Here is a 25,420-nt window from a genome sequence, read left to right on the forward strand (position 1 = left end):
ATCCACATGGGTGGTCCCTGCTGAGGGACAGTCCTGGTGGAGATGTCCAGGGAGCAGCCACAGAGCAGTACCTGTGGTTGTGCTGGGACATTCCCTGCAGGGCTGTCAGCTCTGCTTTTGTTGGGGCAGACTGGCCACTGCCTGCAGTAAAAGCTGTGACCAGCATTTGGTTTCTCTGGGCTGAAGAGTTTGCACAGAGACAGAGACAGAGAGATGGCTTCTTGGAGGGGCTCCTGCTGCTGGGAGCTCTTGCACAGCCCACACTTGCACACCAGCACTTCCAGGCTGCTCAGTGAGTCTGGTGTGGAAGACAGGAAGATGTTTTTTGTCCTGACCCTCCCTCTCCAGGCCTACCTTAGGCTGGAAAACTCATTTCCATTTTTGCTGCTGCAAGAGGCAGAAACCAGCAGGACTGGAGATGGAAGGGGTGGACGCCAGGCACTGTTTGGTGACACATGGATCTGGGACATCACCTTAGTCAAGTTGTTTCCACTTCTCTTCCCCCATTAGTGCTGATTTTCCCTTTTTGATGTCTGTGTATGTAATGAGTCTGCAGAAGCTAATTATTGAAATTCTGTAAATTATAAGGTGCAGTTGCTTCTGAAAAAGACACCTTCACTGTACCTGGAGCAGCAGTGTGAGAGCTGGATAAGAAAGACTTTATAAATTTATGTGCCAAAAAGGACACACACATACAGCTCCAGATACATTTATCACTGCAGAGGTATCCAGTGGAGTGACTGTGCCAACAACACAGCAAAACCCTGCACAACAAAACTGAAATAAAATAATCTAAGCATTACTTTAAGTTTGGTCCTGCTCCATTAACACTCTCACACTTGCATGCTTAAAAAAAAAAAAAAGTTGTTGTCAAGCTATAGATGTCAATAGATGGAGTTTTAGGTCTGAAGTGCTAAGTTGAGGATAGACAGTTTCCAGGAGGCAGCTCTTCAGGCTGGGGTGTGGAGTTCTTTCATGATGGGGAGCATTGATGCACATTCCAACATGAGATGAACCTGTTGGAGCGAGTCCAGAGGAAAGCCATGGAAGTGATCAGAGGGCTGGAGCATTTCTGTGGAGACAGCCTGAGAGAGCTGGGGTTGTTCAGCCAGGAGAAGGGCAAGCTCTGGGGAGGCCTTGAGGCACTTTGCAGTGCCCAGATGGGCTGCAAGAAAGCTGGAAAGGGAGTTCTGACCAGGGCATGTAGTGATGGGACAAGGGAGCATGGCTTTAAACTGAAAGAGGTTGGTTTAGATTGCTTGCCAGGAAGAAAGTCTTTATTGTGAGGGTGGTGAGGCCCTGGAACGGGTTACCGAGAGGAGCTGTGGATGCTCTATCCCTGGAGGTGTTCAGGGCCAGGCTGGATTGAGCTTTAAGCAGCTGTTTCATAGCAGAAGGTGTTCCCGCCCATGACAGGGGGATTGGAACTGGATGATCATTAAGATCCCTTCCAACCCAAACCATTCACCGGTTCTATGCCTGACTCCCAGTTCAGCCATGCCAAGTGTGCCTTTCCAGCTTGGCTTATGGTGCAGGGCCAAATGCTGATAGCGGTGGTGATGACGAGCAGTTCCCCATCCCTTTGCACCGCCTGTCGTGCTGCTTCGTGTCCAGGGCTGAACGGGCGAGCCCTTCAGTCCGTCCGATCTCTCGCCGCCGCCATTCGGTGCCACGGGTGACCGGAGCGGGCTCGGTGCGGCACCGGAGCGGAGCCGCTCGTCGGCGGCCGTGAGCGCCCGCGGCACTCGGCGGGCAATGCTGCCGCCTGGGGGATCGCCGTGGCAATGGCATCGGGATGAGGGTGAGGATGAGGATGCGCCACCCAGCCCGTGCGACTGCCAGCACCCCGGGCAGCAGCGCGCTCTCCGTCTGTTTCTCTGGTTGTCCTGGGTGTTATAGGTAGGCGAGCGACCCGAGGGGTCTCGTTATCGCCGTCACCTCGGGTCAGTTCGCATAGGGCGGATGGAGATGTGCCAGAGCCAAGTGAGGCACGGCATCCCTGGCAGCTCCAGGAGCCCGGGGGAGCACAGGGAACCGGCTCACCTGTGGTATGAATGCCTCGCAAGGCTTCTAGCCAGCGTGTGGCAGGAGGCTTTATGGCACTGAACGATGCACCTGGCTCACGCTGAAGCTGGGGAGCCAGGAGTGCCGCCGCAGCTGTCACCAAGGGAGATAGTGGCAGGGATTTCTTGGCATTTCAGCTCACTGAACACAGAAAGAGGCTGCAGAGCTGGGATTTGTGTGCCCCTGTGATGCTCTGTGCCCCTGTGATGCTGTGTGCCAACTGCCAAGCCCCTTAAGATATTTAAGGGTAGTAAAGCTGGGACGTTTGAGGGGAGAAAGGGGCAAAGATAATGGCAGGGATTTCTTGGCATTTCAGCTCAGTGAACAAGGAGAGAGGCTGCAGAGCTGCGGTGCTCTGTGCCCCTGTGATGTTATGTGCCAACTGCCAAGCCCCTAAAGACATCCAAGGGTTGTAAAGCTGGGATGTTTGGGGAGAGAAAGAGGCAAAGGAGAGGGAGGAACAGGACCAAGCTCAGATAAAATTTGTTAGAGATTTTTGATTTTTTTTCCCAGAGCTGGGAGGGGAAATTGCTTCATCATGAAATCATTAGACTGTGCCCAGAGAAACAAGACTCAGAGGAAGGAAAATAACTAGGAGGAGGTTCCCATTTCTAGATCTGGGTTAGTTTCTGTAGCAGAATAGGAGTTTGGTTTATGTCTCAGTAACCTTCTCGTGTGGAAACACTTGCTCAGGGCATGTGTCCAGTCACTGGTACTAAACTTTTGACACCTTGTCTAAGAAACACCACAGATTTAAGGAAAGTTTTTAGGAAAATCCCATTTCCATTCATCTTGCAAGGACAAATCAGATGCGGATCTTTCAAAATCTCCATCGTGCGATTTCAGTTTGGGCTGTCATTGAGCTAGTGCATATGGTAAATGTAATTAAGTAAGGGGGAGAAGCACTAGCATCCCTGCCAAATGTGGCTGGAGGCTTAAGTTCTGGCACAGGAGCCTGATGAACCCTCTCCAGCTCTTTCTTTCGTGCAGCTTGGGGCTGGGGAATTGAGCAGGACGGCCTGGCTGGCTGGCCATGGTGGGGAGTGTCGCTGCAGCCCAGCCAGCAGCGCTGGCGCGGGGCCTCACTGGTGTCCTGAGGGGTCCAGCCCGCACCACCCAGTCAAATTTATCCATTTCTGTTTTTCCTCCACAGAAGGCACTGTTAAAGAGCTGCTGGCTAAAAGAGTGGCATTTAAGGTAGAGGAGGGAGAGAGAGAGAACAAAAAAAGAGTCCACTTTGCCAGGAGCATCCCACACGTGTACATAGCGAGGCTGCCAGATCCAGGGACATGTCCCCTTGAGCTGTTAATGGTAGCCTGTGCTGACTTCTAGCTTTGGATCCAAAATCCGTGAGCCTCTTGGCCACCCAAGTCTCATTTTAACCCTTCGCTGACCCCCAAAGGGCAGGTTCAGTGGTGAGCTCTGTGCTGTCTAGCAGGCAGATCACCTCTGGCCATAGCAGAGGCCCCAGGTGGTTTGGCTGACAGCTGCCCCGTGACCCCGTTATTTATTAGCGCCAAACAAAGGCCCCCAGAGCCACCGTGACAAACCGATTCAGCCCAACCCGCAGCGTGCAGGGGAAGGTATCAAATGTGTAAATCTGTCATGCATGGACCTCCCATGTGCTAGTCCAAGGGCAGTAGGACCCAGGTGGAGCCTGCTTTTCCTCCCAGCTCCCAGGGAGCGGAGCCATCCCTGGGTCTGGCGAGGGGAGCAGCTGCTGCAGCAGACCAGGGACCCCATGCACACGCAGGACTGCACTGCAGCTTGGAGCTGGCGTCCCCAGCTGCTGCCTCCTCTCCTGCTCAGTCACTTCATCCCTCCTCCACATCATTGCTCTGCTCTTTCTGCCATCATTTCCTTAGCGTGGCCCCTCTGCTCCTCAGAGCTGTCCACAAAGCAGGTCCCTGGGCCACCCTCCTGCCCTTGTGCCCTGCTGCCCCAGCACTTCTGCTGGCACCAAGGCCACTGCTGGGGCACTGCGGGCTCACAGACAGGAGACTTCCAGCTCATTTCCAAGTAGTGGAGTGTTTTTTATGGTTTTCTACCCCGGTTTCCAACTGAGTCATGTTCAAAAATTCAAGAGTGGTTGGTTATGCTGAGAAGTTATGTGGTAATTGGTCTATGGTTGTTGGCCTGTGTCTGGGTACGAGGAGGTGCTGTCACGGTGGAGCATGAGAGGAAGGTATGAGGAGCACTTGCTCCATCTACGGGAACAGTCCAGGGTGTCTAAGAACTGGGGTTCAGGGAGGCTTTGGTTTTGGCAACTTCCTTTGGCTTGTGTTCCTCTTAAAAGGGGATGTTGGGCCATGTGGGCAATGCTTTTGGTTTGGGGTTTTTTTTTGTAAGTTGAGAGAAGAAGTTCAGGGGATTTTTTAGGGAAAAAAAATATCCTGTCCTGGTTCTGATTACGGAGCTTGCGAGCACACACATTATATTGAAACAGTTGGACATCTATGTTATCCATGTGAACATGGGGCTTAACAAGGAGATGCCATTTTCACCCAAACCCAGCAGAAACAAACCTACTTTATGAGAGGTTTATCATTCCCCATCCTTGGCTGGGACTGCTGCTTGACCCCTGGAGCAATTACGTTTTCAGCTGTTCTGGGAACCTGATCTGGAATTCCTGTTGTTTATGACACTCATACATACATGCTCTTTTTCCATCAAGAAGTTACTGTAAACTCGGAAAGACAGACCCCAACACCTCCCTCCAAGTAGGGGAAGATGGATATAGTGTCAGGCTCAATTAGATCCAATTGTGGTGGCTTTCCCTAAAGCGAACAATGCAGCTTTTGTCAATGGACTCCCAGCAGAAAGCTTGGAAGTCTTGGAAAGGAGGGAATAGAACAACACACGCCCCAAAGCCCAGACCCTGAGATAGTCCAGGTCCTTAGGATGTGGAGGAGATGGCGTTTCTTTTTAAGAGGGCCGGAGTCAGGCACTGCTTTCCCTTTGAAATGCAGCACGGCATTAAGAGCTGAGCTGGGCAGAGCTGGCAGTGCGTGTGCCCAGTGCAGCCTCAGCCAGAGTAGCTGTGGAGGCAGGGGCTGGGCAGGGCAGGCAGGTGTGGGCACCGAGGGCACCTCCTGTGGCAGGGCATCCCACCTGGAGCAGCACCCGGCCAGGCTGCCGGAGCGGGGAACAAAGTGGCCTGCTCAGCGCTGCAAGTGCTTAAAATGCAAATGTACAGGAACTTCAGACCATCCCCCTCCCTCCTCCTCGGCGCGGAGGAAAGCAGCTTAAATACAGCCAGGCCTGGAGAGGAATGTTAAAAAGAGGGGAAGAATCGCCCTCCTCCTTTCCATAGGGACTCGGGCCCGGCCAGATTGAGTATGCATGACTGAGCAAGCAAGCAAGGACAGCTCCTCTTTTAACTTTCCTGAACAATGGCTCTGCCTTCTTCCACCATTTCGCATTCCCCCTCCTTGGAGGCAGGAAGGGGGCAGCGGGCGAGGAGCCCCGCCGCCGGGCTGGGGAGACGGACGGCCTTTGTGGCTGCCCTACAAACACCGCTCACCCCGCAACAATGCAACACCCCGCGTCGGGGAGGCCAGCAAGGGACGCAGCGGGTTAAAAGTCATAACGTCGAGGAGAAAGATTATGGTAGAGGACAAAGGACACCTTAGATTATTCAAACTTTTTTTTTTTTTTTTTTTTGAACACGGTTCCACTTTTTACTTTCTCTTTAATCTTCGGCTACGTAGTGGAAATCAACCAAGATGTTTCAGATTTTCCAGGTCTGTGAGGGCGCAGGTTTTTGGTGATTGTCAGTGCTGGGAAATGTTTTTATTTGATGGCTCTTCCATCCGGGGAGGGCCGTAATTTAAATTACTAAAAAATCTTCCACTAAGCAATTCATCTGAAGCTTAAAAAAATTAAGAAATACAGGCCTTCTTCCCCCCCTCCCAAATCCTCTATCACCAAGCAGTGGATTCAGCTGCAAGTTTCAGCACTTTAGGTTTGTGTGACCTCAGGCTCAGCAGTCTGAGCGGGGATTGTCCCCAGGATGCTGCAGCACCCTCACGGCCATGGCTGGTGCTGCCGAGCCCCCTCCTCACCAGCTCCTGCTGCTGATGGTACCCAGCATCTGCACAGGAGGAGGCTCCTGGCCTTCCTCAGCAGAGCAGCCCCAACCCCACCATCAGCCACAAGGCTGTTCTGACCAAGCCCAACAGACACACACGGCTTCAATAAGTACAGACAACACAGATACGGCTTTTTTTTTTTTTTTTTTTTCAAAAACATACTTCATATTTCCTCTTTTATTATATAAATATGTTTAACCTTTTACTGTAAGAATATAAAATGTTTTAAGAGGATCTTTGTTATTTTTTTATACAAATTCACAAACAGTACAATTAATCCATAGGGGTCTCCGGGTTTGTGTTAACTCTGTGGTCTGGCCTGTTACTGTGGAGGATTTGAGATTTTGAACAGATAAGCAAAAAAAAAGCCAAGATATTTAAAAACAAAAAAAAAATCAAAACAAAACCCAAACTTACTCTTCCTCTTTCAGATAATAATTAAAAAATAATCTAAAGACCCAGATCCATTTTATTGACAGAACAGAGATAAGACAGATGAACTTCAGTCTCCTCCCCTTCACATGGCAGCCCTGGGGCCTGCAGGCCAGCTCTGCTCCTCTCCACCTACAAACAGGAAGCCTGGCATAGTGACCTTTTGTAGGTGGCTTAGGAGGGGAGGGGAAAGCACTTGCATATATCCATATATATAATTTTTCTTTTTTTAAACAAACTTGCATTTTACACATTTCTGTTAACAGTAGCCCAATCCGCAGTGTGGATTCTCACGTTACATATTTGTGCTAGAAGAGTAAAAATGCAGAAGCACAGTTTGGGTCCCCAGTTCCCAGTGAAGAGGGAGGGAGAGGCACAACCAGAATGTGGAGGTGGGACACAGTAGGGTAAGCCTAAAAACAAAAATTTAAAATTAAAAAAAAAATTTAAAAAGGGGTGGGGGTGGAGGAGAGGATAAAATAAGAACAAACCCAAGGGGCATTATTCCAGTCTAGGCACAAAAATGTTTCAGTCTCAAAATCTCTTTCCTGTAAGAATTCCAGGGCTTTTGAGGAGGGGAAAAAAAAAAGTAACAAATTAAAACGAGGTAGCCAGACATCATATATATATTTATATATATAGAATATATTCAGCAGAAAAAAAAGTACTTAAAAATCCACAAGAACAGCAACTTCATATGTCTTTAAAAATAAAACCATGTAAGAAAATGAATACTGTAAAGGGGAGAATGAGTGAGGAAAACTGGGATCAATTACAGGATGTAAGCAAGGGATAGATGGGAGAGTAAGAGGCTGTTTTTGTAGCAGTAATTTTTTTTATGCATTTCAAAATAAAAACAGGTCACAGTATCTCAAATGAAGCAGAAATGAAGCTGGAGATTCTTCCTCATGTCCCCCAGGTAGAGAGGAGTGAAAACCCCTTTCTACCTGCTCACCCCCAACCCAGAGAGGAATGGATATGTGGCTGGATATGTCTATCCCTGTTGCCAAGGAGGAGGAGGGGAGAAAAGGAGAGAACGATGAAAGGGAAGACAAGTCTCAGTAACTCTCAGGGTCCCCCAGTGCACGGGAAGGATTAAGAGAGTGGGCTCTGTGTCCAGTCCCCACAGAGACAGGAGGAGGAGGAAATGGTGTGTTCATGTCCAGTGGAGAGATGGGGAGGGAGAATGGAGTGCCTGGACTTTTCCATTACCCATAGTGCAGGATGACATGGAAACATACTGACAAAAGGGGAGGCTGTAGCTATCGCTAGTCTCAGTGCAGTGGAGAACTGGAACAGTGGGAGGTTGTATCCACCCACAGCAGAGAATAACATGAAACTGGAGACTGAAGAGAGATTTAAAAGGGAAAAAAAAATCAATGTACCTAGGGAGCAGTATTTCTGTCACACATGTGTTGACAGGGGAGGGGCAAGCACAGAGGTGGAATGGTTGTTTTATCAAGAGCTCTGTCTGTGCCCAGCTCAGGATGACTGAGTGGCTGGGTGCACAAGTGTAGCTAGGAAGCCTTTGCTGCTGTTAACTTATTTTTTGTTCCCATCTCCACTCTCCTTTATATAAAACAAAAATAATCTATTCTGAATACATGGCAGAACAAGGGTCTTTCTTTATCCATCCTTAGTGCTTGAGGGGATGGAATGTGGGAGTGGGGATAAAGAGGGGTGTCTCTAGCCCCAGTGCATAAGTGTGGGTTTCTACCTCTTCTGCAGGGAAGGATGCTGTGGGAAGGGAGAGGGCTCTGTATCCCTAGCATGGAACTTGAGGCATGATCTGGAAAATGGATAGGTGCTTTCTCTCTGTCCTCCTGGTCCCCCTTCCTTCTCCTCCTCCTCCACAGCAATGATAGGTAGGCAGCACAGAAGGGTCGAGGATAGACCCTCTATGTTCCTCCCTGCGGTGCCAGAGTGCGTGGGCATGTCTCTGTGCATGCCCCTCTCTCTTTCTCTCCTCCTCTGCAGCAGTCAGTCAGTCAGTCAGTGAGTCCCTCCAGAGGAGATGGAGGTCTCGGGGCACCCTCCTCCTCCTCTCACCTGACCTTCTCACTCTCAGTCATTTCCCAAAGTCCCAGGTTGAGCACCTTGAGGCAGGGCAGCTGGGTGATGCGCTCCAGGCCCCGCTTGGTGATGCGGGTGCAGCCGTAGAGGTCGATGCCCGTGAGCTGGCTGAGGTGTTCGGCGATGAGCTCCAGGCCCTTGTCGGTGATGCGGACGCACTGGCCGATGTTGAGGGTGCGCAGCCCGTGCATCTGCCGCACCATGCGGTTGATGCCCTCGTCGCTGATGTGGCAGGAGCAGAGCGACAGCGAGCGCAGCCCGTCGAGGCCCTGTGCGATGTAGGCCAGGCTCTGGTCCCCCACCTTGTCGCAGAAGGAGACGTCGAGGCCCGACAGCCGCAGGCTGCCCATGGCCAGGTGCATGATGCCCGTGTCGCTGATGTTGTCGCAGGAGCGCAGGTTGAGGCTCCGCAGGCTGCTCATGTGCGACAGGTGCAGCAGCCCCGCGTCCGAGATGCCCCCGCAGAAGCTGAGGTTGAGCTGGCGGAGGCGGCCCAGCCCGCGGGCCAGGTGCTTGAGCGAGAGGTCGCTGAGCTTCTGGCAGTCCTGCAGCGTGAGCTGCTCCAGGCCCAGGCAGCCCTCGGCCGCGCTGCGGGTCATGCCCGCCAGGTGCCCGATGCCCACGTCGGAGAGGTGCCGGCAGGAGCGCAGGTTGAGGCTCTTGAGGCGCTGCAGGCCCCAGGCGATGAGCAGCAGGCCGGTGTTGGTGATGTTGCTGCAGCCTCCGAGCTCGAGCACCTCCAGGCCCTTGAGGTACTGGGCGATGCGGCCCAGGCTGCTGTCCGTGATCTGCTTGCAGAGGCTCAGGTTGAGCGAGCGCAGGGAGCTGATCTCCGCCACGAAGGCGTGGCTCAGCCCGTTGTCGGTGAGGTTGTAGCAGCCGCTGAGGTTGAGGCTCTCGATGTCCGCCATGCCCTGGACCACGTAGCTCAGGCTGCGCCGCAGCGACAGGATCTGCACCCGCCGGATGCCCCGCGCCGCCAGGCTGGGGAAGAGCGAGGGGTTGGCGCGGCGCAGGTGCAGCTTGGCCTCCACGCCCCGCCACACCGAGCGGTGGTAGGCGGCGTCCCGCCAGGCCGTGCACACCTGCGCCGCGCGGCCCTTGTCGCGCACCTCCAGGTACCCGAAGATCATGGCGAGCAGCTCGGGGAACAAGCACGAGATGTGCGTTTCCATCGCACGCACGCCCGCCCGCGCCCGGCCGCCCCCGCCGGCGCCGCGCTGCTGCCCCTCGCCGCCGGGCCCGGCCCGCTTCCGCCCGGGGCCCGCCCGCCTTCCGCTCCGCGCCGCGCTCCTCCTGCCGCCGCCGCCGCCCTCACATCGCCGGCGCGGGCGGCGCGGGAGACGCTACTGCGCGACCGCCGGCCCGGCCCCGCCGCCTCTACCGCCGCGCCGGGCGGGCCGCGCCGCTGCCGCCGCCGCGCTGCTGCCGCGGCCGCGCCGCCCCGCGCCGCATCCCGGCGGGCGCGCCCCGGCGGCGGCCCCCGCGCCCCGTGCCCAGCGCCGGCCGCCGAGCCCCGCCGCCGCCGCCGCCGCCTCCCTTTGTCTCCGCGCTGCCGCCGCTCACAGCCCGCGGCCCCGCGCCGCCCGCATCCCGCGCCGGCGGTGAGGCAGCGAGGGCAGGGGGTGGCGCGGCCCGGCCCGGCCCGGCCCGCCCGCCGCCGGTACCGACTCCGCCGCTCCGGGCCCGCCCGCTCCGCTCCGCGCCGCGCGCTGCTGGGCCCGGCGCCGCTCCGGCCCGCGGGAGGGGGGGAGGCGCGGCCAGGCGCGGGGGGAGGAGGCAGCCGGGGAGGAGGCGGCGCCGGGCCGGGCCTGTTTCCCCTCCCGCCCTCACCCGCGCCGCTTGCGCAATGGTACGGTCCGGAACACGGCGAGCCGTCGCCCTGGAAACAGCGCGGGCCGCGCGGCGCCCCGCCGCTCCCGCCGTGCTGCGCTGCCCCGCCCCGCCGCCGGGGGCGCCACCGCCGCTCCGGGCCCGGCCCCAGCGGCCTCGGCCGTCACCGCGGCCCGGCCCGAGGCACCTCAGCGGTCACCGGGACCCGGCCCGAGCGGCCTCACAGGTCACCGGGACCCGGCCCGGCCCCAGCACATGGCACACGGTGGCATCCATACGGCTCTAGATTGTACAGAGAGGGAGACACCACAACCTCTGTGGGCAGTCTGGTGCAGTGCATGGGCACCCACACAGGCAAGAAGTTGTTCCTTGTGGTCAGGAGGAACTTTCTGTTTATCAGTTTGTACCTGTCGGCTCTTGTCCTATTGCTTGGTGTCACCGAGACGAGCCCGGCTATATCCTCTTGACTCATCCTTAAGATACTTACATTGATGAGGTCTTTTCTCAGTCATCTCTTCTTGAGGCTGAACAGGCCCAATTTTCTCAGCCTTTTCTCTCAATAGCAATGTTCCAGTCCCCTCATCCTTTGTGTCACTCTTCACTGGACCCTCTCCAGGACTCTCTAGTACAAGCGAGCCCAGAACTGGATGCAGTGCGCCAGGGCTGAGTAAAAAGGCAGGATCACCTCCCTTGACCCGCTGACCATGCTTCCCTTGATGCATTACTAATCCTAATTCTTGCCCTGTCAGTGCAGAGAAGCCATGGTGGGTGCTGTGCTGTCACCCATGGATGACAGGTCCCTACCAGGGCAGGGGTGGCAAGGCTGTAGAAAGCAGCACTGCTGCACAGAATCACATACCCAGTTAGGTGGGAAAAGACCTCTGAGATCATCGAGTCCAGCCTATGACCAGACACCACCAGGCCAACCAGACCATGGCACTGAGTGCCACATCCAGTCTTCCTTAAACACCTCCAGGGACGGTGACTCCACCACCTCCCTGAGCACTCCCTTCCAATGTCTAATCACCTTTCTGTGAAGTAATTCCTCCTAATGTCCAACCTAAATGTGCCCTGGCACAGCTGGAGACTCCAGCTCAGTACAGAAGCCAGCCCCCTCGCTTCACCCCATATCTGCCACTGGGCCACCTCTGCACTGAGGTTTGCCAAGGCCATGCTGGGCTGGCCGGTAACTCCTCGAGCTCTCTGGGAGCCCCAGGCCCCATGAGGAGGGACAGGGGTCTGTGCAGCTGTGGAAGGTAGCAAGGAGAAGGTGGATGGTGCCTCACCCCTGCCTGCTGGAGCACTGGCTGCTGTGGTGGCAGCATGGCCATGAGGCAGTGTGACAGCCTTGAGGAGCAAAGTTTGGGAACTCCCTGTCCAGGCATGCCTGCAGGAGCGATAGGACAGGGCTGTAAACAACTCAGAGCTCTGGGTAGCTGTCAAGGTTGCTGTACATCTCTGCATGGATTGTTTTAGGGCCTCTGTAATGGGAAATAGAAAATCATCTGAAAATGGCTTTCAGCTGATGGCCTCCTTGAAGTAGCTCTGAAAATGGTTGAGATACTCCCATAAACCAAGCAATTTCCAGTGACTTCCAATAATTTCAAGAAAGAATGTTTGAAAACCATGTTTCCTATTTGTCTATAGCCTTGTGTAATGGTAGCCATGTACATCTCAACACTAGGCAATATTGCAGCAGTGTTAAAAATGGCTTAAGTTCTACCAGAGATCAGGTAAGGCTTTTCAAAACAGTTTCAGAAGAGCAGGACTACCCTTTCTTTGTAAAGAAAAAGTTAAGTTTGTTCAACATGACAGGGTGTCTTTTTAACACTGTCTGGATTGCTAAAATACTGCACAAATCAGCCTAGTTACTGATGTGTTTGCTGTACTGATGCCTTCACTGACCTGAAGGAATAGGCTCCATTTTAATTATCATTTAAATTTATCTGCTACAGAAGCAGTCATGGCTCCACCTTCACATACAGATTCCATATTAGTGGATTCTGTTGACTACTTAGAGGTTAAACATTTAGGTTTCACTCTGCTTTTTTCCTTCCTTTTTGCTTTAAGTTGGAGGCAAGGCGAGTTGAAGGACTCTGAGGCCCTGATCCTGCACTGAGTTCCCCATGCATATAAACATCACTATCAACATTTGGCTGTGGTTTGGCAGAGCAAGAACAGCCAGCAGTGCAGCTCCTATTATTGGCTCCAAAATGGGGTGGCCACATGATGTGAAGCTCTGACCTGGTATTCATTCACCCTGCCTGCTCGAGTTAATTCAAGAAGTTTTTGACAGGTTAACTTTTTACCAGCAGACTTTATGCCAGCTCAGGTGTCAGTGTGCTGAGCTCCAGCCAGATCAGGTGTCGTCTGCACCCCTGTGCCTGGCTCCTGGCCAGAGCAGGATTGGGCTTGGCCCTGCATCCTGAGCTCTGGCTCATTCAGCAGCAGCCTGATCACATGCCTTGGCCTGATCCCGATGAAATTTGTGCTCCTGGGGGATCCAGCAATGCACAGACCTGGATTTAGTGATTGTGGAGCTGCAGTCACACACAGGAGCTATACCTTTGTGGTATTATTTTTGCAGTTTGTGCTATTGAGACTTTGGTTAATAAGCAAAAGATTGGGGGCAATAGATTTTTTTTTCTCTGCAGGTAGGCTGTGTTCAGATCAGCTGTAGAGCATCTCAACAGACATGGAGGATTTCCGTGGAGTAAAGATAAAGGTGTGGCATCTCACAGGCCTGTCGTGGCAGGGATTCCCTGTCTGGAGGCAGTGGGATCCCTCACAGGAAGGCTGAGTCCAGCAGACATCAGGCAATGTGTGAAGGAAATGTGGCACAGAAGTGTCTCAGGGATTGTTGCATTACTCATAACTGGCAAAGCTACAAGCAAGTTCTACAAGTCATTCTCAAGGAGTGCTAATGAAGGCTTTCACAGAGTTACCCCAAACTCAGCTGCAGAATCTTAGCATGGAAATAATGTGGAATTTCCTCTCCCTAAGCCTTTCAAACCACATTTGAAGGGGAGCAGGAAAAGGTGTGCTCTTCAAGGCAGAACAGCTTACCTGAAATACTTTTTTCTTTATATCTTGGCACATTGTGTCTGTAGTGTCTCTTGTGTGGAGCCAGCAGAAGTTAGAAATAGATGAAGCATTTCCTGGAGACTCTAAAGTTCTCTTTCTTACTTCTTATATACTTAGATCATCTGTCCTTCCTTGTGAACAGTTAAGATTTACATGTTGAGTGGAACAGCCTGGAATTTGGATTCGTAATCCTAATCTACTGTAGTGTTGATCTGGGGGAGAGGAAGGCACAGAAGTTACTCTTCCAGCAGATTTTTATTTGCCAGCCTAAGTGACTGATGTTTGGAAATAGAGGTTTGGAAAGACAAAGTACAAAGTGCATGAAAAGGGCCAATTTATCACATGGTTGTTGGGTTGACTTTGTGTTTCCAGGAGTAAAGGAATATGTGCCATGTTTTTCATGATCTCATGTGGTATAAATAGGAGGTGGTAATCACCATGTGATAAACTGCATTTTATTAAAAATCCCTGCCTGTCTCTTAGGCACTCATGGCTGCTCCATCCCCCTGGAACCATCCCTAGCATTCCAGCTCCTCAAGCAGCTCCTGACAGCCATGCTCTCTTTCAGAAAGCACTTGCCAGATAAATGCTTCATTTTTTTCCTCCTGTTACACCACTATTCAGTGGAGGCTGTACAGTTTTGCTTGGCAGGGGTTCAGGAGGATTCACATAACTCACTCGTGGCCTCTGTGATTGGAAGCAGCTCGTGCTGATAAAGCTGCGCTGTTGTCCATCCTGCATGGTTGGGTGTAACATCCACCAGGTCTCTCTCTAGCTCCCATCTCAGCCTGGCCTTGTGTGTTACTTTTGTCTGTCAGTTTGCAGGGTAACTTCTGGCTCAAATTAGTCATTTAAGAGATAACAGAGTCCTTTATCCTTACTTTTCTTCTGCCACCCTACTCCATGTGCTTTCTGCATTTTCACAGCTTCAGCTGCAGAATGAAAAACTTGTCAATTTACCCACAGGAATCTTTGTAGCCTTTGGCTTTGCTTTTGCCTCTGGGCAGTGGCCATTGGCACTGCAGGACAGAAGTGATGCAAAACCACTTGGACAGTAAAGCCCATGCCCAGCTAACCCTTCTCTCTCTTTTGATCCATTTAAACTTAGATGCAGCCACAGTTGTCCTTCACAAGTTGGCTTCCAGACCTTCTTCATCAGATTTGAAGAAAATCTGACCACAAAAATCAACTAAGTTTGATACAACCCATGGTCTTAAAGTGGGTTTAAAGTTGGTTTAGTGGAGCTTCTTCAAATTCAATTTGGGGAATGTTTTTTTATGTATAAATGAAACCAAAAGAGTCTTTTTGGGACTGTTGCAATAGGACAGTAGTTTATGGTTTTAAACTAAAGGAGAGTCAATTTAGACAGGATACAAGTTTTTTACTGAGAGATGGTGGCTGCTGCATTCCTGGAAACATTAAAGGTCAGGTTGGACAGGACTCTGAGCACCCTGGTCCAGGTGAAGATGTCCCTGGTCATTGCAGGAGGTTGGACTAGGTGACCTTTCAAAATCCCTTCCAAACCAAACTTTTCAATGATTCTGTGATTCTGTGTTGCATGTGTGCATATCTATGCATGTACACACACATATATAAATCAGCAGAGGGTGTTCAGTGAGTGGATTCCCTTTGGAATTCATGCTTGTTTTTCATTTTCACGATCTTTCATTTTTTGATCAGAGAATATAAAGAAAATGTAACTGATCAGAGGGTTTTTTGAAAATTGTAATACTGGGATCCTTTTGCCTATTGAGCTTTGTTGTGAAGACTAGGTCACTATGAAGCTTTCCTTAAAAAAACAAAGTGGGTTTTTTTACTTTGCAGGCTTCATGTCTCGAATAGGTGCTACATGAGGATGTATTTTAGGATTACATGGTTTGTCCCAAAGTAATTCTCATATGCCATGTATTTACTGGAATTGGGTGATTAATTCAAAATACAATGTAGTGTGGATATGTGGTTATCTAAAGCTGGGGCAAAATTCAGAGCTAATGTCTCAGTGCAGACTCCAGCTATAGATTAGAGCCTTTTGGCTTTGGCTATTTCCTTCAGGTCTTGTTTTTACTTCAGTCAGTAGCTGACAAGAACACAACTCTGCTGATGTGAGGGGGAATGGGCAGAGGGTGTGACGTGTGGGAGGACAGGATTATATTCCCAGTTTTGCTGGTAAATTGTCCAGCAATTGTTGCTGCTGTAACAGACTGAACCAAGCGTAAATGAAAGGATTGCTTGAAGAATCAAAACAATTTGTGACTGTCCAGACAACTCCCTCGAATGCCATGTGCCTTTCATGTCTGTCTGTCTGTCTGCTTCTGTGGGACAGGACTGTCTGGTGCTCGGAGCAGGTGACCCACGGGCAATTCCCTGGTTTGGCCATGCATGTCCCACCCTTCAGGGCTCACATGGAGCTTGGTACTCAATGGTTAAAATCATCAAAGGGAAAGTGCTTTGGGAGGGCAGGATGTAAAACCTCAAACCTGAAGTGTTTGCAGTTCATTGTATTGGGTGCTATTTTAAGTCTTGGGTGCTATTTTAAGTGTTGGGCTTTGTCAATTCTTCCTCAGCAGCACCAAAGAAGATGGAGATGGCAGAAAATATCTGATGCAATCGTTATTATTAAAAGCAGTGGCACAAAAACAAAGAGACCTTTCAGGTGGTAATTGCTTTCATAAGCCATTCCTGGGGATTGAACTCTGAGACCTCTACAACTTGATCTAATAGGGACAGCCCCTGCAGTCACAGCAGAAACATGTGTGTCTGACATGCTGTGTGGTACCTGTTACAGCAGCAGGTCTGTGAAATCTGCCTTTGTAACAGCTGTTTAGTGCAAAAGCCATCAGAGGTGGATGAATGCTCTCTGTGTGCAGCTCCACTGACAGCCAGCACGTTCACCCTGGGATGGGGAGATGCTCTGGGCAGAGCATCTCTCTCTGCAGTCAGGGCAGGTGTAGCATTACTGGCCTGTGAGTAAGGGGAGTTTGGCTGTCAGGGAAGCTGCTCCCTGTGCTCTCTGTCAGAAGCTGCAAGGAAGAAAAGACATCAGGCTCTGGGCTTTCCAGTCAAGCCTTGCCTGGGCCCCCCAGAGTGAGGGCCAGGGACAAGTAATTCAAATATTCTTGCCACAGTGAAAGTGGAAGGTAACCTCACAAGAGGGTGAGCTCAGCTTGGGGAGGGTACTGATGTAGCTGTGTGGCTCTCAAAACACAAGATTTTTGTACCCATGGATTACTGCAGCATTGTTTTGACTCCTCCCTCTCTGGACTGTGGCCACCAGCACATTTTCAGGTAGTAAATGGCATTCTGAAATTGGCAATTCACTTGAATTGGACCAAGTTATGTCACCTGCCTTCTGAGCACCGGCTCTGAAGTAAGTTCTTGGAGGGAAACTGAAAAATAGGGCAATACTGTTTTGGAAACATGCTGTGAAAATGAGATTCACAGTTAGAGCTTGGCACAAAGGTGAGAGTTAGAAAATACAGTTTTATAAGGAAGGCAGGCTAAAGACACAAAATAGAATGTTGTATTTAATGGAAGATTTGGATTGCATTAGCCAAAGGAAGGTTACTGTAACATTTTAATCCTGGAAGTACCAGTGCAGAGATTGTTTGTGCTAAATTCCCCTGATTTTCTGAAAGTTATCTGGTACAACCATAATGGGTACACAAAAAAATGGTTGCAAAGGGACATCCCTTTCAGAAACTTCTTTTGTTCTTGCTTCTGTTCTTGGGTTCATGTGGAAGCTCTAAAACCCCATTAAGGAAATTAAATTCACCAGCATGTGTTACCTATCTGTGCACGACAAAAATCTTGGAAATGCTCTCTGGAAATGTGGGGGTAAAATTAAGGGCAGGCACAAACAGGGCAGGAAGAAAGTACAGAGTTCACCATGCTAGAGGTGGAAATATAAATGAGTAGAACAAGATCTGTTTTACACTAGTTCTTTCAACTTGTGTCTACACTTTTAATTTAAAAAAAACATAATAAACCTTTGCCTACAGTATAATGTAAATTAATGTGTGACCAGACCCCCCTCAGGTACAATGAGAATTCAACTTTCTCTAGTTCTGATCGTTCCAAATTTTTTTAAATGTGTGCATACAGAAAAGTATAAGCTAGAAATATGGGTTTTACTTCTGTTTTTTATTCCCCCAGCATGCATGCTGACTAAATTATGTGGAAAAGCCTCTTTCTTTCCACTGTTTCACCCTTGAGATCCAGTATTTTCCTGGTCTTGTCAGCGTTGTTGTTCCACGCTTTTTGCCAGCAATCCTGATCTGTGTTCTTTAGGTTTCTTTTGGAACAGTGAATCCTTTTGTGAGGAGATTACTCCTTGATGCCCTGAAGTAGGAAACATAAACAAAAAGTCTTGAAAATATTTATAGAATGGCAATAATTGCCACAGGATGTGGGAAGCACCAGGTAACTCATTAATAGTCCTTTGCATATCCATGTGGCAAAAGATGTCTAATCATGTCATACCTACTTGGAGCTCTGTAGCATTCCAGGTTCCTTTGCAGGTTTTAGCCCTGCTCCATCCATGATGAAACTGAGCCCCAAAGTGTGTGATCCTCATGGATGGGCAGTGAGTACCTGCAGCTTAGCCCTGTTTGAGGTCTGGGGTGTTTGGGCTCTCGCTGTCTCACTCTAGGTGCCCAGAAGCGCAGGCATGGAATCAGGTTTTGGAAGCTGAGAGCTGAATGACTTCCCAGCGTCACATGCTGGGTTTGTTGCAGGGCCAGGATCCAGCCCAAATCTCCTGGCTCCCTACCCACTCCCTGAGCAGCCGGGCCAGTCCTCAGCTCTGTTTCAAGGGATCCTAGAGAGCACTGGCATTTTAGCAAGTCAGCTGGCAACTCCACTCTGTTTTGTTTAGAATGGTTCACATTCTTCCATCTAATTCCCACACTGAAAATTTCCAGCTTCCTATTTGCTGTCCCAGCAAGACATATTGAATATGCAGATATGGTGGCACACACGTGCTTTTCCTGAGGCAACCCCTCAAAGTTTCTTCTGGATGTTTGTTTTACTCCAGTTCCTGTCATCCCCAAAGTGACATTAAACAGATTTTTTTGTTTAACCTTTGTATGAAACTCTCTCTCTTTCTCTGTCCCTTTATTTGTGAGGATATGTGGTTTTAGTTACATTTTGCTGCATTCCATTGTGTGTGGAGGAGACACTGTGTAAATGAAAACACATTATAATTATTACACACCACGCACAAATGTCTCCTCAGACATCTCCCAGGCATGCCTTCCCTAGAACATATTTTTGAATGTGCACATCACTGTGTTTTCAAACCCATTCGTGTAGTAAATAACTTCTTTCTCTCTACAAGTGTTCACTCAAAGTCTTGCAAGTGTATTGGAATATGGCTCCAGCACACCACAACACAAGTGCATCTCAGAGGCAAATGAAATTGTGCCTGGGAGCAGGAGCAGGAGCCTTGCTAGCCCATTTCCTGATGCTGAATCTCTCAGTACAAAGTTGGCACTGGGCTTGACTGAAGAACTGCATGCTGTCAGCACGAGCAAAGTCAAGACAGTGAAAAAGCTGGCTTCTGCTTCAAGAGAGGAAGTTATTTTGCTGGAACAGCATAAATCCTTAATAGGATTTCTTGCTTCCCCTGCAGTGTAGAGACTCAGGCAATTCCCTCTTTCATCCTACACCTTGTCTGCTGCAAGGATGGTGCACATAGCCTCAGACAGCAGCTTTCTGAGGTCCACACCTGCAGGCAAACCTCTAACCCCTGTGTGAAATGCAGCCTGCTTCCCTCTCCTGCAAGATCAGCAATTCCTATCTTCTCTGTGGATACACTGGGGTGTTTTTTGTTTTTTTGTTTTTGTTTTTGTTTTTGTTTTTTTGTTTTTTTGTTTTTTTTTTTGCAGGACAAACATATTTTTCTTTGTAGTTGTCCAGCAAAGCAGAGGTTGCATTCCAGATGTACAGCTGTTCCACCTACAGAAATTCCCTATCCCTGTCTAGTCCACTTACTCAATAGCATATTGCCAGAGAGAATAAATGCGTTCAAGAGGTTGGGGAAAGAATTCCAGGACTTTGGATTGTAGTGTAAAATAGATAATTGTAATTTTCTCTATTTGAGTGGCAGTTGGAAGAACTTAACCTGCTGGATTTCTCCCACTGAGTATGTGTTTTCCCTATAGTTTCAGGGGGAAAATAAACACTTTTTTTTTTTTTAGAAAAAGCCACCTCCTGTAGACTGTTCAGTTGTGTGTGGTAAGTTCTGCACAAGGTTTAGTGTGAGCATGGGCTAAATAATAACAATATTTAATTATTTACACATATTATTTAGTGTGAATAATTAACAATTATATACACTAATATCAAAATATCCAAATACCTTTCTGAAATTTGCAGGACCGTAGTGATCAGAACTGGGCAGGCTTATCCAGCCTAGCTGCACCTGCTGTGGGAACAGGGACTTTTAAATCCATATTTGAAGGGCTGCAAAATGTGGGTGTTGCAATCTGGACTCTCAGAACAACTCTGAGCCAAATTCTCTGGTGCCAGTCACTCATGGGCTTGTACACTGCTTTCTGAGTAGATGAGGTGTTAGATAAGCACCTACTTTTTCCAGATAATTTAACCCCTTGGAGTTACATTTCTGGTAGCTACAACATTTTTCATGTCCAAAGCAGGAAAGGAAAAACAGAGTTTTCCACAGGCACCTCTGAAATCTGATTCCTTGTTTTGAAGCCTAGGTGTGGGCTGAGCTATTTGGAGGATGAAATTTTCACTGGTGGAGTGCAGGATGTGCTCAGAAAGCCTCCCCATGGGTGGAAAGCCAGGCTGGTGACACCTTGCACTGGCTGTGTTGATGTAAAGCAAGTTTTGATTTTGGTTAGCCCTGCTGGGCAGGCAGAGCTGTGGGAGGAGGAGATGGATGCTATTCTGGTGTCTGCACCAAAATGTCACATTATAGTTCGTGTTGGCGAGAGGAGCAGGAAAAAAGCACAGCTTTTTTTGGAAAGCTTTTGGATAGCTTTGGCAGTTAAAATATCTATATAATATGCTTTGAAAACTGAGGCAAAGTCCATGAAAATGGACAAATTTGTATAAAGTGCACTAGCAGCTTCAGTTACTTTTCCAGTTGTTCTTTTTTTCCTTTTTGGGAAGGATTTACAAAGCAGCAAATGCTAGCACAAATACTGGAAGCTTCATCCTTTACAAATCAGGTAATTTTAGAGCCATCTTTCAAGCTAATGCTTTGTTATCAGCTTTTTAACACACTGATTTTTTTCTTTTCCCTTTTTTGCTATCATGTTCTTGCACTTCAGGGCCTTGACCTGATAACACAGAGGCTTTGGCAGCATCTTAGCTTTGTGTAGTTCCTGTCCAGAGGCTGATGTTCATTCTCTGTGCAGTTGTGCCCTGGGCCTGTGGCAGTGAACTTACAAACAAGATCTGTAACAGGATACCTTTATGTTCTGCAGTTCAAATTGCATGTAAGTGATTGGTGCTAGCATGAAGCTGAGATATAAAATAATCTCCTTTTTGGTACAAATGTATATGCAGTCTATTCCCCAGACACTTTGAATAGGTTTAGCTTAAATCTCTTGCACCCAGAATTAACAGGAAATTCCTTCATTGAAGTGTGACAGTATAGAAGATGAGTTCTGAAATTGGTTAAATTGGTGTAATCTCCTGATACAGACAGGGCTTTATTTATGGTGCTTCAACCTTTAATAAATTTATTTTTAATATAAAACACAGTAAGCATGCTTGAAAAAAAAAAAAGCTTTTTCTCTTTTTTATTTGTGAAAACTATGAAGATGATGCAGTTATACACTTGGGCATTATTCCCAAAATGTTCTGTATTTGAATCCACTGCATCTGAGCAGGAGCAACCTTTAATTGACAGCAGAAGTATTTGATGGTTGAAAGAACGGAGAAAGCAAACAGATTTTAATTTTGATCCCAATTCAGCAAAAATGAGTAGGGATATTCTTACTTTCAGGCACCTGGTTTAATGCTTTACTGAATGGATTAAATCTGCACCACGGTTTTACTGTTCCAACCTGTCACTCAGCCCCTCCTGCCCCTCTCTTTCTCTTTCTGTAAGGAAAAATAGTGGCTGTTGGGGTTGTGGGGTTTAAGGGATGGGTGTATGTGCTTGCTTTCCAAGTCTAGAGTTGAGGAAAAGCTGACCATTATTATTTTTATTAGACTAGACTTTATAAGAACCTCTTTGAAGAGTCTGTTAGGAAGGGTAAAAATTATAATGAATTTGGATTTATTCCAATGGTTTACTGTTTCCTTTGGCAATGTACATGTCAAGCTTTGTTGGCAGTGATTTACTGACAGGAGGGTCTTGGTCTGACCCAGTCTGAGGCTGGTCCCTGTGACCCTCACTGAGGTGCAGAATGTGCAACACACAGCAGTAATCAGTGCATCTCCATTTCCTCCAGTCATCCACTCCTGGAGAATGAAAAACCACTGCAGCAACAGTTCAACTGTACTTTGAATGTTTGATTTCCTTTGGCAGTTGATGTAATGATTACAGAGTGTGGAACAAGCTAAAAGGAATCTCTATCCAGAGCAAAAATGAGGTCCAGGCCTGTGAGATGTGGGACATAAATCTTGGTTTGGGATGGCTCCACTGGGATGGGAGTAGCTGGACAGCCCTTTAGGGAGGATGAAGGTGCTCTGTGCTTTCCAAGATGAGAGTGAGGAAGAGAACACTTAAAGTCATCCAACTGTTTCCATCCCCTGGCCTGTCCCAAAATCTCTGCAGAGGAGTTGCTTTGACTTGGATTGCCTTGCTCTGCCTCCTTGCTCATGTTGTCACAGAACTTTGTGTTCTTACGCTTCCTAACCTCCAAGGAGGGCTGATGGCTGTGCTCATCACCACCATAGTCTGAGCATGGAGTTCTCACACAAATCCTGCAGGCAGCATCAGCTCCCAGCAGGGCCAGGGCTGCCCTCCTGTCACTGTCATTGAGGGGTCTGTGCTGTGGTCAGATAGAGCAGATAGCAAACCTGCTCCCAGGACTGGCCTCTGGAAAAAAAAAGAAGTGATGTATGTTCTTCTTTTCACTGTTCTCATGTCTTACTCTCCTCTAGGGTTTGTTAACTTTGTGTAAATTTAACATTTGGGACATTAGCTAGATGGCCTAAAGGGATGGAGTCCTTCATTCTTGGAAATTATGTTGAAGACCAGCAGCGTGGGCTTCCTAATCCTGCCTGGGCTTGTGTTTCAACCTGACCCCCACGGCTCCTTTGAGGGGGCCTGGGGAACATTTTCTGAAGATGAAATTGTTAGTGCAATTGAAAGAGATGGGGTGCTTGTCTGGCAAGGAAGCTGTGGCTCCGTGGGCAACTTAAATAAGCTGCTGGTCGGGCAGCAGAGGATAATGCTTGGTACTTCTTTCAAATACATGTATCTAGATTTGTTAGGTTTATAATTATACATAGTAGAACTGGTCTAATTTCTTATGGGACTTTCCCATATGAATAGAGGATGCTAAGAAGGTTTCAGTTTGTGATGATGGATGATTGCTGAAGCCCCAGAAACCCTGGTATTATAGTAGTCGTGGGAACAAGAAGTGCAGAATTTGGGCTAGACATGTCCTGGTTTAGGACTCTGGCTCTCAGCTGAGGCTGCCAACATGCAAATAGATTTCCCATGTAAAATGGAACTGGATGGCTTGGATCTGTCCATGGGAATATCACAAATGTGGAGAGTTTCCAGACAGCTATATACCTGCAGGGATGGGTCTGTGTTGCTTCTTTCTCGATTTCAAAAAATTGAAATCAGCTTTGTTTCAGCATATGCAGTTTCTGCTGAATCTCTTTCACTTTTCTTTGGGACATCTTGTGCTGGTCTCAGTGGACCAGGTTGGCTCAACACTAGGATTTAATCTGCTGTAAGAGTGAGTATGAGTACCACTGAATCCCCTTGAGAGGAAGGAGGATCATGTCCTGATTAATCTTTGGAGTTTGCTTCTTTTCTTGTAGCGGGTGAGATGGTCTTGCTCCAAGTGAGCTCATTGCCTGTCATGAAATACTGTGTTGAAAATGACAATGTTCATTAGGCTATACATATATTTTGTATGTTTCACAAATGAGAAATTGTTTTATTCATAGAGTCATTATCCTTTGTAAATATTCTGGTTTTAAATGGCGAAAATGTTTAGTATCTGGCCACTTTTGTTGTCTGATTTATTTGCAAGCTTCCTCCATTCTTGCTCTCCCTCGTGAGGCACTTCAGGGACAGCTGTCACTGAGTCTGCTGAGACTGGCAGGTATATCTTGGCATTTGCTGCACTACATGCCCTGGTGACAGTGAGGCTGGATGTCATTGGCCAGCGGAGTCATGGAAAAATGAAAGGGCAAGGTAGTGGTGAAAGGAAATCTGGATCTGTCAGCAGGGGTGACAGGTGATGAGATGCAGAAAAAGGTACTGCATGAGCACATCAGGAGATAAAACTGAGCCTGTAAGTACCAAAAGAAACAAGCAGGATATAAGCAGGAATAATCTGCCTTTCCAGCAGAGGCAGACAGCGCGTAACAATTCAGTGAGGCGAGGCAATGTCAAGACAAAAGGGCAGACATGATACACTGGGATACTTTAAGAAGGTTTTATTACACCTTCTGTAACACCCCAGCTGTGTCTGGACCCATGGAGGTGGCTCCAGTTGCTGCTTAAGTAATAATTGCAATACAAATAAATGAATGCATTTAGTTCTGGGAAGGGTGACACCAGCACAGCAATGTGGTGGTGCAGTGCTGAGAGAGGACAGGCTGGAGCAGGGGAGCAGCACAGAACCAGACTAGTCAGGGTGTGGTGAGATAAAAGATGATTGACTACAATTTACCTTCAAGTGATTTGGGTTTTTTTTTTCTTTTTCTTTTTCTTTTTCTTTTTCTTTTTTTTTTTTTAATCTACACTCCCTCTAAAACTGGTTCGGCTGAATGGGCAAGTATGTGACTTTAATGAGATTCCTGAAGTCTTAGTAAGAGCTGTGGTTAAGGCCTGTCTGCCAGAAGCAGATGGATAGCAGGACGTTATGATACATCTCTTGATGCTGTCAGCAGCAGGTCCATGGCACAGAACCAGAGGGCAGGGATTCCCCTTGGAGCAGCACATGGAAAGCCTCCTTCCTGGGTGTGCTGGTTTTGGCTGGAGTAAAGGTAATTTTCGTCACAGTGGCTGGTGTGGAGCTGTGTTTTGGATTTGTGCTGAAAACAGCGTTGATAACTCCAGGATATTTTGGTTATTGCAGAGCAGGGCTTGCTAAGAGTCAAGGCCTTTCCTGCCTCTCACCCCACCCTGCCACTGAGTGGGCTGGGGGAGCTCAGGGATTTGGGAATGAACACAGCTGGGACAGCTGATCCCAACTGGCCAAAGGGATACCCCAGACCATAGGAAGTTGTGCTCAGCAATACAAACTGGGGTGAGGAGGAGGAAGAGGAGTTAAACCATGACACTGGGCAGTGCATCTCTACTAGCTCCTAAAGCAGAGGAGACTCTACTCCAGTGAATATCTTTCACATCTGGAGAAGTGTCTTGTGTCAGAAAAGCAGAAAGCGTTCCTGGATGCACTGGACATTGCGAGGCGTTAAAAGCAAGCCTTGAACTCCAGTCAAGCTGCAAGAATAAACAGCAACTCAAGCTCTTGGTCATTACAGCAAGAATGTATGTCCAGCATTCCCCAGATCAGAAGAAATCAGACAAATTGCAGAAATGAGGAACGCTGGAGTTACGTGGAAGTGATGTTTTCTTTCAGCACTCCTTATAGTACTCAGTAAAGATCTGTGTCACATTTGGGGGACATCTTGAATTTTTAAGAAACAATAATGGTAGGACAAGAAATTTGCATGAG

The 25,420-nt window shown here is 48.7% G+C and overlaps 2 protein-coding genes across 3 annotated transcripts in view; one reads left to right on the top strand and one right to left on the bottom strand.

The window, feature by feature from the left end:
- Positions 1–25,420, top strand: part of WNT5B (Wnt family member 5B) — a 68,739-nt gene that overhangs the window by 25,125 nt on the left and 18,194 nt on the right. The window lies entirely within an intron of this gene.
- Positions 7,196–9,835, bottom strand: FBXL14 (F-box and leucine rich repeat protein 14). Its single transcript, XM_059472928.1, has one exon. It carries the CDS (start codon positions 9,833–9,835, stop codon positions 8,633–8,635), a length of 1,203 nt encoding a protein of 400 aa, XP_059328911.1. The 3' UTR covers positions 7,196–8,632.

Source organism: Ammospiza nelsoni, chromosome 5, assembly GCF_027579445.1.
Source record: "Ammospiza nelsoni isolate bAmmNel1 chromosome 5, bAmmNel1.pri, whole genome shotgun sequence".
In the NCBI taxonomy this organism is placed as follows: domain Eukaryota; kingdom Metazoa; phylum Chordata; class Aves; order Passeriformes; family Passerellidae; genus Ammospiza; species Ammospiza nelsoni.

Coding starts and splice junctions, on each gene's coding strand:
- FBXL14 (XM_059472928.1), bottom strand. CDS start 9,835: ATGGAAACGCACATCTCGTGCTTGTTCCCCGAGCTGCTCGCCATGATC.